This window comes from Phalacrocorax aristotelis, chromosome 18, assembly GCF_949628215.1.
Source record: "Phalacrocorax aristotelis chromosome 18, bGulAri2.1, whole genome shotgun sequence".
In the NCBI taxonomy this organism is placed as follows: Eukaryota; Metazoa; Chordata; class Aves; order Suliformes; family Phalacrocoracidae; genus Phalacrocorax; species Phalacrocorax aristotelis.
Window position 1 is genome coordinate 5763980 of NC_134293.1, and position 13244 is coordinate 5777223.

The 13244-nt window shown below is 46.3% G+C and overlaps 1 protein-coding gene across 1 annotated transcript in view; it reads left to right on the forward strand.

The window, feature by feature from the left end:
* The first annotated feature begins 2417 nt into the window (after positions 1 to 2417).
* The window catches only part of KSR1 (kinase suppressor of ras 1), a 76002-nt gene continuing 65175 nt past the window's right edge, over positions 2418 to 13244 (forward strand). The window contains exon 1 of the mRNA XM_075112703.1: positions 2418 to 2777. Coding sequence (XP_074968804.1) covers positions 2517 to 2777 — 261 coding nt within the window. The 5' untranslated portion in view covers positions 2418 to 2516. The remainder of the gene's footprint in view (positions 2778 to 13244) is intronic.

Sequence of the window (13244 nt, forward strand, 5' to 3'; positions counted from 1 at the left end):
TGCTGTGCTAACACAGCTCTGGGTTCATCTTGGCATAAGACAATGGTTCCCCTGTGGTTCAGTGTGTGCAGTTCTGCCTCTTTCAGCCTTGCTACTGGAGTCAAAGAGGCTAGCTAGAATGAGGGCAGCTCACTTGCATGTAATCTGCTCCACGGAAGAGGACTCAGAGATTCCCCATTTCTCCTGTGAATGCGACAGCCTCACAAACATACGAGCCAGCGAGCAACACTAAGCAGGGACATGAATGCATGGCGCGTCTGGAGTGTTTAGTCAGCACATTTTTCCATGCAGACCTGGAGGGCAGTCTTGTACGCTGGGACTGGAATGCTGCCCACTTATGGTAGCCAGTTAATGAGGCCGGCACTCCCAACGCAGTACACAAACACTTGCAGAGAATGCCAAGTATCTTGTGATCCACAGCCCACAATTTTCCTAGTTTGCTTTCTTATGCAATACACTCGGTTTCTTGTCTATTAGTAAATGGATTTTCTCAGGTGGGCATACAGAGAATGTCTACAAGAATAATATCACTGTTAATAATATTTCCCAGTTCCACAGTCACCTGTATTTGAGGATTTCAGTCTGCCAGAGTTCTACAAACTAAAATTTCCAGGGGTCCTAAAAGGAAAGCAGGTAGATAAAGACTTGTTCACAAGGTCAGAAATATGGAGGTAGTAAGCAAAATAAGTTACTTTCCCAAAACCACAGGACTCATCAGATGGCAAACTAATTAAACCCTAATCCAGCAAAGCCTTTAGTGCGTATGAAATTTACAGCATGTGAGTAATGACAATGAAATAAAATACTTAACCTGACCCACATTCTTAAGAAAATTACTAAACAGCATATGCCACACTACTTGATGCAAATGCACACAAACTAATGTGGATACCAGAACCCATCTAACCATGAGAAAACCAGCTCAGTGTCCGTTGATTTGCCCTGCCCCACTGCCTCATGTCCTATATTCATATTGTTTCCCCCCTTTTTTTTTCATAAAACTCTCTTCTATATTACCAGATGTGACTTAGATGTCATTTTAGCTTTTAAAACCTGGTGTAAGGACGTTATCTTCTTCTGTCAGCAAGATGCAACCAAATTGCCTCTCTGGATCCCTCAAGTCAGATGAACAGTCCTAATTCTTTTAATAATTGGGAGATGGGTGGTTCCTCCACTGACATCTCAGTTCTGTGTGAGTCCATCAGGCAGCCAGGATATGCAACCAAACACACCTGTAACGCAGTTCCCTGCACCATTTTTCCAGTGTTTCCACTGTGAGAGCTGAAACCACAGTGGTTCCATGAGGCCATAATAAAATTCCCTCCTACTCATGATACGGACAAACCCACACAACTATTGCACTCAAGTGTTTATATCCAGTAAAAGGCATTTATAATAATGTTTACATCCACTAAAAGACATTTATAATAATGCCCACTTCACGTACTAGACCTGCACTTATTCTTTACTAAGTAAACATTTATTTCAGGTAAAACGTGTACCTGATCAATTTATAGAACCTTTGGGAAGGGCTATTTTAGGAAAACCCTCTATGACCTTAGTAAGTGACTTGTTTATAGCTAGCACTTGGTTTGTGCTGGCGTAATGGCACAGCCGTCACCGGTGTCAGTGATCTCTGTAACTGCTCACACCACAGACTCCAGCCCCAATGGCTCCAGCTGTGCCATGGCCGCAGCAGACCACCCCATCCAGAGATGCACAAGGAGCTTCTGTGGCATGGTGCTGAAAACACGCAATGCCATTTTGGTGCTGTTTTTAACCTCCAGACCTTCAGGTCCTTGTGGCATTTAATGCCTGCAGACACACTGGTGGGCTTGTCTCACGGTGTTGTGCACTGCACTCCTTCAGGCGCCAAGAGGAGCGAGGGGCTTGGCCAGACCCCTCGTCCACAGCGAAAGGCTGCACACGCCAGCTGGGCCCTCGCACCTCCGGGTGGGTTGGCCAGGCTTCACTGCCCCTCTTTCCTTCAGTGGACCGGTGCCGGGGGCTCCTCTGGGGAGAGCTAAGAGCCCCGACGTACCTGCGGGAAGGCTGAGGCGGGCTGAGAAGGCGGTGAGAGGCTGAGGCAGGCGGAGAGAGGCGCTGAGGAGCAGTCGGGATCCTGAGGCGCGCACTGAGGAGAGCAAAGGGAGGCGCTGAGGGGCTGAGGGGCTGAGGCGGGCGCTGAGGGGGGGGCGCAGGGAGACGCCGAGGCGGGCGCTGAGGGGTTGAGGAGAGCAGAGGGAGGCGCTGAGGGGCCGCGGCGGGCGCTGAAGAGCCGAGGGAGGCGCTGAGGCGGCGAGGCAGGGCGGAGCGTCTTCCGCGCCCCCTCGCGGAGCAGCTGGTGCCTGCGCGGTCCGGCCGCACCCGCGGTGCTCCTCCGGCGTGCATGTTAATGCGCGGTAATTGCCCGGAGAGGAGAGGCGGGGCGGAGCGAACTGCCGGCCGCCTGCCTGCCCTCCCTCCCTGCTGCTCCCCCCGCCGCCTCTCATCCCCGGCCTCCCTGATGCCGAGGAATGGATAGAGCGGCTGCTCTGCGAGCCGCCGGCATGCTGGAGAGGAAGGAGCGGAGCGGCGGCGAGGCGGCGGCCGGCGGCGGCGCGGGGCCCCGGGCGGGCGCGGCGGCGGCGCGGGGCTTGCCGGCCGTGCGGAGCACGTTGCAGCAGTGCGGGCTGCTGCAGGACCTCATCGACATCTCGCTCTCCAACCTGCGCGGGCTTCGCACCAAGTGCGCCGCGTCCAACGACCTCACCCAGCAGGAGATCCGCACCCTGGAGGTACGGGGCTCGGCAGCCGCGGTGGGGAGCCCCGCTATGGCCCCCCAGGGTGCGGCTCCCTCGCGGCTGGGGGACGAGGCCTGCCCCTCACCGGGGCCGCCGGGGCCTGCCCCCTCCCCCGGTGTCCCTTCCCCTCAGCACCGGCGGCCGCCCGCCGGTGAGGCACCCCCTCCCTTCTCCCCGCGGGTAGAGGGGGATGTGGGGGTGTACGTGGAAGGGAACGACCCCCCAGCCGCGCTGCAGCCGTGTCAGTAGGGGGTCGGTGCCCTCCCCGGCCGGTCTGCGGGGCCGGGCTGGTCGTGGCAGGGCCCCCCCCCGCCCCTGGAAGGGCGTCCCGCGGAGCGTGGTGCTAAAGGAGAGGCGGGGGGGGGGACACGACAGGTGCGGGGCAGCCTCTGGGCAGGCCCGTGGGTGCCTCGTCCCGCGGCGGTCGTGGGGCGCCCGGGGCTGTCAGTGGGAGCGGGAGCTGCGTGTGGCCGTGCTTCGCCGCCCCCCACCTCGCCCGGCGGCCCTGGGGCCTGCGGCGGGGCTCCTGGTGCCACTACGAAGGTGGAGGGGGTGTGAGGTGGGGACCAGAGGTGACCTGAGGCTCCCTAGCAGGGCGTGGGTTGCCACATCACCTGTCCTGGGAAGCCGGATAGACCCACGTTTTCCCTCAGCTCTTTGGTGTTTGCTTCTGATGGTTCCTGCCCTCTACTCTAGGCCTGTCTCTCTATCCCTGGCTCGGTTTTACTGATCTAATCTGATCCTTTTCATTCCATTGGTGTGGCTGACAAACAGCATCACGGTCCGGGTCGAAGAGACGTTTTGCTGTTTAGAAAGATTATATAAAACTCTTTCAGCACAAAACACGTGCTGTTATGATGCCTTCAAAGGGCTGAATCTGTACACTAGTCTGCATAACTATCTAGAAAGGGAATGTAGATTCTGCTCAGTTTGTTTGACCTTTAAATACTTAAATAACATTTCCTTTTACCTCATGTGCAGGTAATGTTGCTCTAAGCCAACAATTCCCCCCCTGCCCTGCTGCCTTCTTTGACAGAAGTTTTATGTAAAGGCTAATGGTTCATTTTTCTAGTCTGATGCTGAAGGCTGTGGGGCTAGAGCACTGGGCCTTTAGGAAGAAAGATCATTACAACAGTGTAACTGTAACAACAATATATGCTGCATCCATCACGTGAGAAATGAAGGTTGGGAAAAAATTGTGAAACAATAGGTGGTAGGTAGCTTTTGGCACAACCTCTTGGAAATCTATCGTTCTTCCTTCTCACTTCCTCTGCCTCTTTTGTGGGTTTTTTGTTTGTTTGTTTTCTTTTGCATTTTTTTTTCCTCAAATTTGTAACACTCTTTTCTCCTGCCACCTCCAAATAGTGTTCAAAAGGCTATTCTTCATAAAACAATGTTTGTACAGGCTTTTGGCAACCCTACTGACGGCCTTAATGCTTAAACAATGTCAATCAGCATCATTTTGTAAAATGATCAGCAGCGTTTTACTGGTGGACCTGTTCTATAAGGAAACCTTTATTCACGAAGGATAAAGGCCTGCCATCATCTTCAGGCTCTTCTTAGAGCAACAAAAGCTGTTCCTGGTGATAGTTGTTGAGTGTGAGCATGCATTCCTCTTAAACATTTATCTGCTTAAAGAAATGGGTGCCACATTCACTGATGATCATAAATAATCTTAGCTGGAAAAAATTCTCTTTGATGTGTGGTCCAATATATGATTTCTCTGGGAATTGAACCAAGTACTGGATCTCTGCCAACACATGAAGTGATGGGCATGGATATAGACTCTGTGCCCTTTGCTCTGTGCAGTTGTTGTCAAGCATAGCCCCAGTCTTGTGCTTGACTCTGCGCTAGTCCGCAGGGGTTTTGTCTACAGATGCAGAGCGGAGAACCAGACTGTAGGAGCTGAGGGTCTGAGTTTACTTCCCTACGTTGTAACTTGCCCTGGTGCACCCGAGGGTGGTGGGCTGCAGTGTTGTCTCGAGTACCAGGTGGCCTGCCTGTGGCATTACGTGCTGTAATTACTGTGCCTTGGTTAATGTGTCAGAAATGCATCTGCGGTCATGTGCATTTGCCTATCAGATCGCATCAGCAGAGACAGGTGCTCTGATACTGCAGGGAGCTGGCATTACTGATGGTTTGACTGTGGTGTGCAGCTCTGTCCAGACTATAGGCAACTGCTCAGGAGTCAGTAGTTTAACCAGAAGCTTGGAGATCACCAGGGCCAACTGTGGTTCTCTGGGTGGCCTTGATGAGTCGCCGAATGGCTCTGCGGATTATGATTAGTGGCTACTAGTGCCATGGTTGCTGGACCTGCAAGCCTCATCTGTACTTTGGACTTGAATCTACACATCTTCAGTTCTTGTGCAGCCACTTCTCATAACTCTTTCCATGAAAAACTTAGCTGCATCAGTATAACTAGTAAACTGTGTAGCAAAGCCACAAGGAAATGATAAAACATGAGATAGATAAAAGCAAACTGGAAGTGGGAAGTACTAGTTTGGGCAGGGAGGGGACTTGACTCTGGAAGTTGAAGTAGCTCCTGAGGCCAAATGTGAGCGTACGTGTGTGATTTGAAGACAGTCCATATACTGAGTCAAAAATCAGTTTATTGATTTTTTTTTTTTGTTATTACTCAAAGGGACAAAGAGGCAGGGAAGCTTCCATAATATGATTTGTATATTGCTCATACATCTCTGAAGGTTCCATAATGTCTAGTTTTGGTGTCAAAACGGTGAACTTAACAGGTAAACGGATATCTCCTTGAACACCATCTTCTATATCAGTTAACCGCAGGCATTCAGACCACATGTGCGTGGGGGTGAATGCTGTCAGGTGGACGTGGCTGTCTAAACCCTGTACCAGTCCAGGTCAGACAGCAGTGTGTGCTCGTTGCCATTTCTAATCCCAAGGTTAGTGCAGCCCTGAAGTAAAGTTCTGAAAGTAGCTGTAATGTGAGTGGAATCAATAGCCTAAAACATCAGTGCAAATTTATGTAAATGCTTGTGTTATTTTTCATACTAGATGTACTAGCTTGGTCCTTTTAGCACCACTTCCCTCTGTGCCTGTTCACAGCTTAGATGGCTGTCATGTATACCACATGTTTCATTGTGTGTGTGGTTCAAAGTAAAGAACATCAACGTAACTAAAGGTATTTCAGTGCATGCTTATTTCCCTCCCAGTTTACTGAAATGCTTTAAGTCCTTCCTCATTCCTCCTATGTATAAGGTCTTCTGAAAATAATGCACATGGTAGACAAGGATTTCAAACTGCAACCTTGACAGGTAAAGATAAGCACTCATGGTAGCTCAAATGAGTGCAGGGAAAACTTTTTGTAATACGGAAAGAAGAGGGGGAAAGAAAGAGCTATGGGAATTGCTTGCAAATAATGTGTTGAGTGTAGATGTGTTACATGAGCTGACCCTGTTTCACATATAGGAAGGCCGTTTCTTAGAAGGGCAGGGAGTTTCCCTGTAATGGAAAGTAGACTGTGTTAGTTTGGTTATTAGCAGAGTAGGTTCTCTGATGCCACAATGTCTTGTATTTTTTAAAACATTTTATATGTTCTGCCAAATAAGTGCTTGAGTGTTTTTACCCAGCACTTTGGTATATGGCTTGCTTTCAGTTCTGTCCTAGCAGGTTTACTCACTTCTCAAGTCAACTACAAAACTGAAATGGAAAATGATCGTAATTTTAACCCATACGTATGAGAGCAAAAAATGCCTTGCCATGTGCTGAGCATCCAATATTGGTCTAAGCATCCTTGGTAAGAAACAATTCTGTCAGTCTTTAACTTTGTCCCTACGCTAATCCCTTGCATGACTCTTAAATTGGTTTTGCCAAGTTAGAAGAATATTATTTTTAGCCATATTTCTTTGTAAAAGCAATATCTTTCTGGATTCCTTTCTCTGGCTAGGAAGCTGGTAACGGGACATTGTAGTGAAGGTCATGAAACTTCTAACACTGCAGCTCAAGGCAGTCTGTTGGAGGTGATGAGGAGAATAGAGTCCTATGTGCTGGCTGCAGAGGAGGTTTCTGTGGTTTCTCAATCTCTTCTGCTGGTTTGGTAAACTGGGAATTACCAGACTAAGCAGGATACCTTTTTTCCCTTCTCCACTTTTAACTGCAGCAAAGATGAGCCAGTACCAGGCTGAACTGAGACCTGGAGTGTATTGAGATTGCAGATTTATTTTCTTTCTACCTTGGCTCTTGCATCATAAGAGCCAAATGCAGGGTTTCTGGCATAGAAGCTGCCTCCAAACTGGTTATGGTGGGAGTGTCAGGGTGGGGCAGTAGCACACATTGCTAAGATCTGCCTGCTCTTTAAGAAAAACTGTCCTCATTGTTCTTTGGCTGGACTATGTCTCTGTTAGAGATGCTCTTGGCCCTGTGTGTTCTTCCTCGGCACCTCTAGAAAATATACCATCAGATTGGAAAGCCTGACTCCGGCTGTGATGTGTCACAAATACGTAAGTCTGCTACTCCACAAATCAGTCTTTCATATTGGCTGGATGATGCCTGTGGATTAAATATGTTGGAACTTGCTTTGGCATTATCTCGAGTCATTTGGCAGTTTGGCTAGAAAAGGCTTATCTCTTACCAAGCAACCTCTAAGAAGAAACAAATGCACTGAAAATGGGGGAAGGCACGGTAGGGGAGGAAACTCATCTGAACTTGCAGACTGGAAGTTGGGGCATGTGGTACGCATAAGGAAATGAAGAGTGTTTGTTTGTAAATTGGAAGTAGTGGGGAGTAGTGAATTTTTCAGGCCAAACTGCAACCTGTAGCCACATGTTTATGAACCTTGTTCAGCTGAAAAGGCTTCCTTTTCCAGCAGGTCTTATGTAAGAGAAGAAGAAAGTCTCTTACTTCACCATACTTTTTGCATATATGCAATGCCTTTGTTTTAATTAAAGGTGTCATCTTTTTTGTAGGCTTCCTTTTTTCCTAAATTTGTGTGCTTGTTTGTGTAAGATAGATTTCAGCAGAGATTCTGTTTTGATATGGAAGGAGGGAGAACCATATATTGTTATCAAGTCTGTAGACATCATCTTTTCTTTGTGACAATGTGTCTCTCTGTATGATCAGAATTTGCACATCATAATGGAACTTAGCTCATCTCCTACCATCGATTTTATATAAATGTTGACAAAAAAGTCAGCAGCGGTGTTTTATCTTAACTTACCTGGAGTTTCTAGGTCAAGCTCTGATGAGTAGATGATCATCAAGATGAAGATACGACAAGGGCCTCTTTTCACTTTTCTGTCCAGGTCTGTATGTATGGCTCACTTTGAGTTGGGTTCTGCGATGCACTGACTGGGAAGCAAGAAAGGAAGTATCAGAGTAAGGCTTTGTGCTGCCTTTGTCTCTCAAAGACTGCCTGTGCGGTCACTGGATTACATTAAAACAGAATTATTCCTGCTTATCTTCGTGCAGAGTCAGCCTGGACGCTCTTTTCAGCAACTGAATTCCAATAAAGTACTTCCACAGAGCCTGGAGTTGAGACCTCCGTTCGTATGTGCCTACACATACTACCAGGATCCCACAGTCTGTCGTGCCAGACAAGCCTCAGTGTCCACATATGATTTCTGATTATTGCACATTCAGAATTGATCTGATCAGTGAAGCAGCCAGACTAGAACATCAGCTGTATCTAGCTGAATGCATGGATGTAACCAAGCTTGCACAGATACCACCTGAGCACAACTTGGTCTGCTACTCAAGTTCAAATGCTAGCAATTAACTGCATTTTACACAAGGAAAACCCCGATTAGCGCTACAGCTGCATACTAGTGACAGATTTACAGCTATGAGTCAGCATGGTGGTACACATATTTATCACCTGTTCTTGTTCATAAATAGGAACACTTAACAAAAGATGTCATGTGACACACCAAATCATTTAGGGAGTAGTTATGCTTAAAATGATATTTCCAGCATAGACCATGTAATCTTTCAGATGCTTGAGGGATAGAGCCTCACCTTTCCTTTAAGGCTAAAATTTCTTATCCTTGTTTTCAGCTCATAGGGATTTTTCTTTCTTTTTTTCTACTAAAAGTAAAATTGTAATGAAAGCAGGCCTGGCTATCTCTCACTGTTCTGGGAGTTGGAGAATGTATTGGCTAGATTACTGCTGCGGTGAAAGGCACAGAATAATGTATAGATGACACCACTCAGAGATACTGACTCAGACATCTCTCAGAGACTTCCCTCCCTGTTCGTTTCTCGCTCCCATGGAGTAATCCCACACAGTTGACGCTACCAGCAGCACCGTGTTGCCACAGATAGCAAATCAGGGGGGCAGAGGCTCTCTGAGTCTGGAAGCACACCTGTTCCAGAAGAAATGGGTAGCTCTTCCAACTTGTGAGCAGTTGTGCATAGGAGTGTCGTGGGCACTCCTTGCTTCTTGGTGGGAGTCTGAACCTAGTCAAAAGACTAGCTCTTGATTAAGAAACAGTTTGGCAATCTGGCTTGGCTTTGACTGCAGCTATTCCTTACTGGCATAGCAGGTGGTGGGTTTTAGCCCATGCCCCCAGAATCTAGGACAGGATCAGTCCCAAGTTAAACTAGAGAAACTCTGTATTGCTGATAAGATGGGAGGACAACTGAGAACCACCAAAGTGTATAGGTGGTCAGATATGTCTTTTGCCGTAAAAAAGGAGCTGCACAAACCTCCTGTGCCACCTACAGATCCCAGAGGCGTGTCCCAGCCCAGCTGTAGTGTCGCTGTGCACACTCCAAGGAACATGAAGTAATCATCGGTGCATCTGTAGTGTTCACTTGAACCTGTGCTAGTTGACAGGTGCTACTTCTGTGTCTGAGCTCACTGTCTATGTTGTAAACCTGCTTTTTGCATAAGCTATTTAAACTGAACTCTGGAGCATTCCTGAGGTGGAAACTCAAACCTTAGCTTAGGCCCTAATCTCTCTGGGCACACACGTATCACAGGCCAGTCTGATAATAGATGTCTTTTTATCTTTCTCTAAGTGCAGCACCTGTATCTTCAGTCAGAGCTGTTGGGGCTGTACGTAGGTGGAAGATGCAAATCTCATTGGATCTATGCACCTGAGCTCAAGACTACTCAACTAGCAACATGACCTATACAGTGATGCCTTAAACTGCTGTTGAAATCAATGTGGTTATGCAAGTGCAAAGGAGATGAGGAGCTGGCTAGTCTTTTTGCTTCCAAGAAGTGAGTGGGGTTTTTTTTGTTTGGTTGGTTTTTGGTTGTTTTTTTTTTTAAAGGGGGCAGGAGAAAGACATACTAGATGCAAATAGCTTGCACTTGGCTGCAGAAGTGCACAAGTTTAGCCTAGCAGAAGGTGTTGTGATGTTTGGCATAGTGGGCAAAGCACCTGAGAGCAGAAAGATATTAGTGTTAGTGTGGAAAAGACTAAAACAGAACTGAAAGCCAGAATATTTACTTGCTTTGGCTCTGCCTGAGACTTTTTAGGTGTTATTCAGGATATTGTTCAAAATAGCTAAAATGACTTGTTTCCTACAAAGTAAAGCCATAATGGGAGGTAATAGTAGCCAGCTTTTCAATAGAACTCTCCCCACCTAAATATGGACTGTGAATTTTGTAGCTTGACTAGCAACACTTTTGGTGAGCCAGAAGTGATTTGAGGAAGGGGGTATAACAGATAGTGCATGCAGAATGTGTGCTTACATGGCTGTGACTCAAATATACTTTCCATGCTTTAATGAATGAAAGGAAAAAAAAGAGACAGCTTCCTGTTGTGGTTTTTTTTAGCAGTGATTTTCCTAAAAGGAGAAAACAAGGAGTTTCATGTTTCTTCTGGTTACCCTTGGGGGGGTTGTCGGAGGGACAGTGGTGAGGCTGAACACCATTGCAGGCCCATGGCATCCTCTGTCAAGAATAAGATTGGTGACTCCTTGTCAGTGCCTTGAATTTTTTTCTGTGAGTGTGTAGTCTTCTGAACCCTCCCCTTAGACAGAAAGAAAGGATGTCATGGCGCATCACAGTGCAAAGCAAGCCACTGATCAGGATGTCCTAGTTTTAAATTTCAGTAGGGAGAATCTATCTTGATGCTCTACATTTTAAAGGACTAATTCCAAGCCTGCTGAGACTCACCACTGGGGCTATGCCGTGTTTGCATGTGTCTACAGGGAAACACTAGCTTGCCTTAAGTTAGGGCAGTGACTGTCCAGAGGTAATTGAACAATAGTTATTCTTTTAATGTCAGTGTAAATGGAATTACAAATATCCTCTGCAGAACCTCCCTGGATATTTGCTGGTATAACTCAGAGAACAGTTGTCATGAAGCTGCTTCATGCCCAGTAGTCATACCCTGTCTGCTTTCAGGGTGTTGCAGGCAGAATTGGATCCACTGCCTCTATCTCGCTTTTGGTGCTTTTAAATAGTGCTTTAAAGTTAAAATATAGCTGTCTTTTCCCTCAGAAATGTATTCTGAAGTAAACAGAGGCCAGGTCTCTGATATTCCTTTTTCTGCCTAGAAAGAAAACCTAATTTGTACCCTGTGCATCTTGGGGAAGCAGAGAAGAATCATGGGACACTTAATCACTTAATCAGCAGAATAAGGAATCATGCTTTGATCAGGGGCTACAGAGATGATTATTAGTTATCCCAAATGGAAGAGCTCTAATAGCAGAAGCTGTGAGATCCACTTTAGAGCAGTGATTACCATGGCACTAAAGAATCTTGCTGGGATGCAGCAGATCCAGGCTCTGATCTGATGCTGCCAAAACAGGTAATTGACCACAGCAGCCAGGAGCCTTGGGTCTGAGTCCCCGAAGGTCTTCAGAAGCCTTTTGCAAAAGTTTAACAGTGTAGGCAAGCACTTTCCTGCCCAGATCTACTCTCCTTATGTGCTTCTAAAATACAGGTTTGTTGATTTATCAAAGAACTTTCACTTCTGTTTGAAGCAATCTATATTTAGAAAGGAAGTCTTGAGCTTCTCATTGCTGCTCTGTGTGTGGGCTATTGTTGAGGCTTGCAGATTCCAGTGTGAGGTTTTATTTTTAGTTATTAATGATGCTAAATAAACTGGAAAGAAGAAATAATGAATATGTTTTACAGATCGAGAACTTCAACCAGGCATCACCACTAAAAGGTATTAGGGAAGGTAAATGGATCTGTCGGGAAGTACAGTTACTGGAAGATGTGCGTTGGTGCCCCTTAGGCTGGCTGACAGTGCTCTAGGAGGACCTCTCCACACCTATTTATCTACCCACCCTTATGGAGAATTTTCTAGCAACAATTTTAATCTTCCAGAGCAGTGTTTTCTTATTTTTACCTTTAGAGTAAGCTAGAGGACTAAATCCTACTTCAGGATACTGTTGTGTAGCTCCACTTCAATAAGCAGTAGTAGTGAGTTTTTGTTGCTTAAAGATTCTAGACATCTCCCTCTCGAAAACTGTTCTTCACCTGCCAAGCAAAACATTTCAGTTTATGGGCCTCTTGTCTTTCTGACCAAAACTGAAACTTTCCACAAAGTAAAACACTTCTTACAAAGACTTTTAACTTCAACTCTCCCACAATTTCTATAGAGACAGTTCCAGGTGCCTCAGACCAGCACCAACTAGCAGTATTAGACTCTCTTAGTGCAGGTGCAGATCATATGCAGTGTTTTCCTCCTCATTTCAGTGAATTCTGGAAACTATGCACTTGTCTATTCTCCCTTGTTTTAAGGAAACAACTGACTAAAAGACACAGGTATTTTTACTAGGAGACTGATCTGTTTGGGGAGATTGGCATAGGCCTTCAACCTGCTCCTTTTGGAATAAGAAAGGTATCTTTTTTTTTTTCTTTTTTTTTCTATTTCATTTGAAACACAAAGGTGTCTGTAAGTGCTCTGGAAGAGGAAGGAGGTCATAGGGCTGAAGTGAGCCAAGGTGAGCATAAACACCAAAGACTTGTAGCATTTGCTCACACAGCTAAGCTGGGAAAAACTCCAGAGTAGATATCAAAGGGCTTGTCAACCCCATTTGTATTAAGCCAGGATATTATGTGTGTCAAAACTGGTTTGATCCTGCTTTGTGGGTCAAGCGTATTTGTAGAACCACTGGCTGACTGCTGCAGGCCTGACTTAAGCACTGTGGTATTGGTGGCATTTCATATAGGTATAGTGAGGCAGAGTTTCTGAGGGACACCTCTCAGTGTTCCCTAAATTCCTGGGCCATTTTCAGTAACTTGAGTGGAGTCTGTGGAAACTAAGGTTTGGAGGGAGAAAGGACAGCTGCTGTAAACCCAGGTCTTCCGCTGCTGCACTGAAACACTGGCTGGATTTGTGCTGAGACTGCATTTGTAGGAAATGTTTTTTATAATTATGTTGAACACGCCTCTGTAGCAGTAATTACCTATTTGCATCTAACTAAATGGACCTTATCAGTTATCATCTGCTGATCTATAACTGGAGGCATAACTAATTTACCAAGAGCTAGCTGAATACTTCTACTAGGGTGACACTAACATTTAGG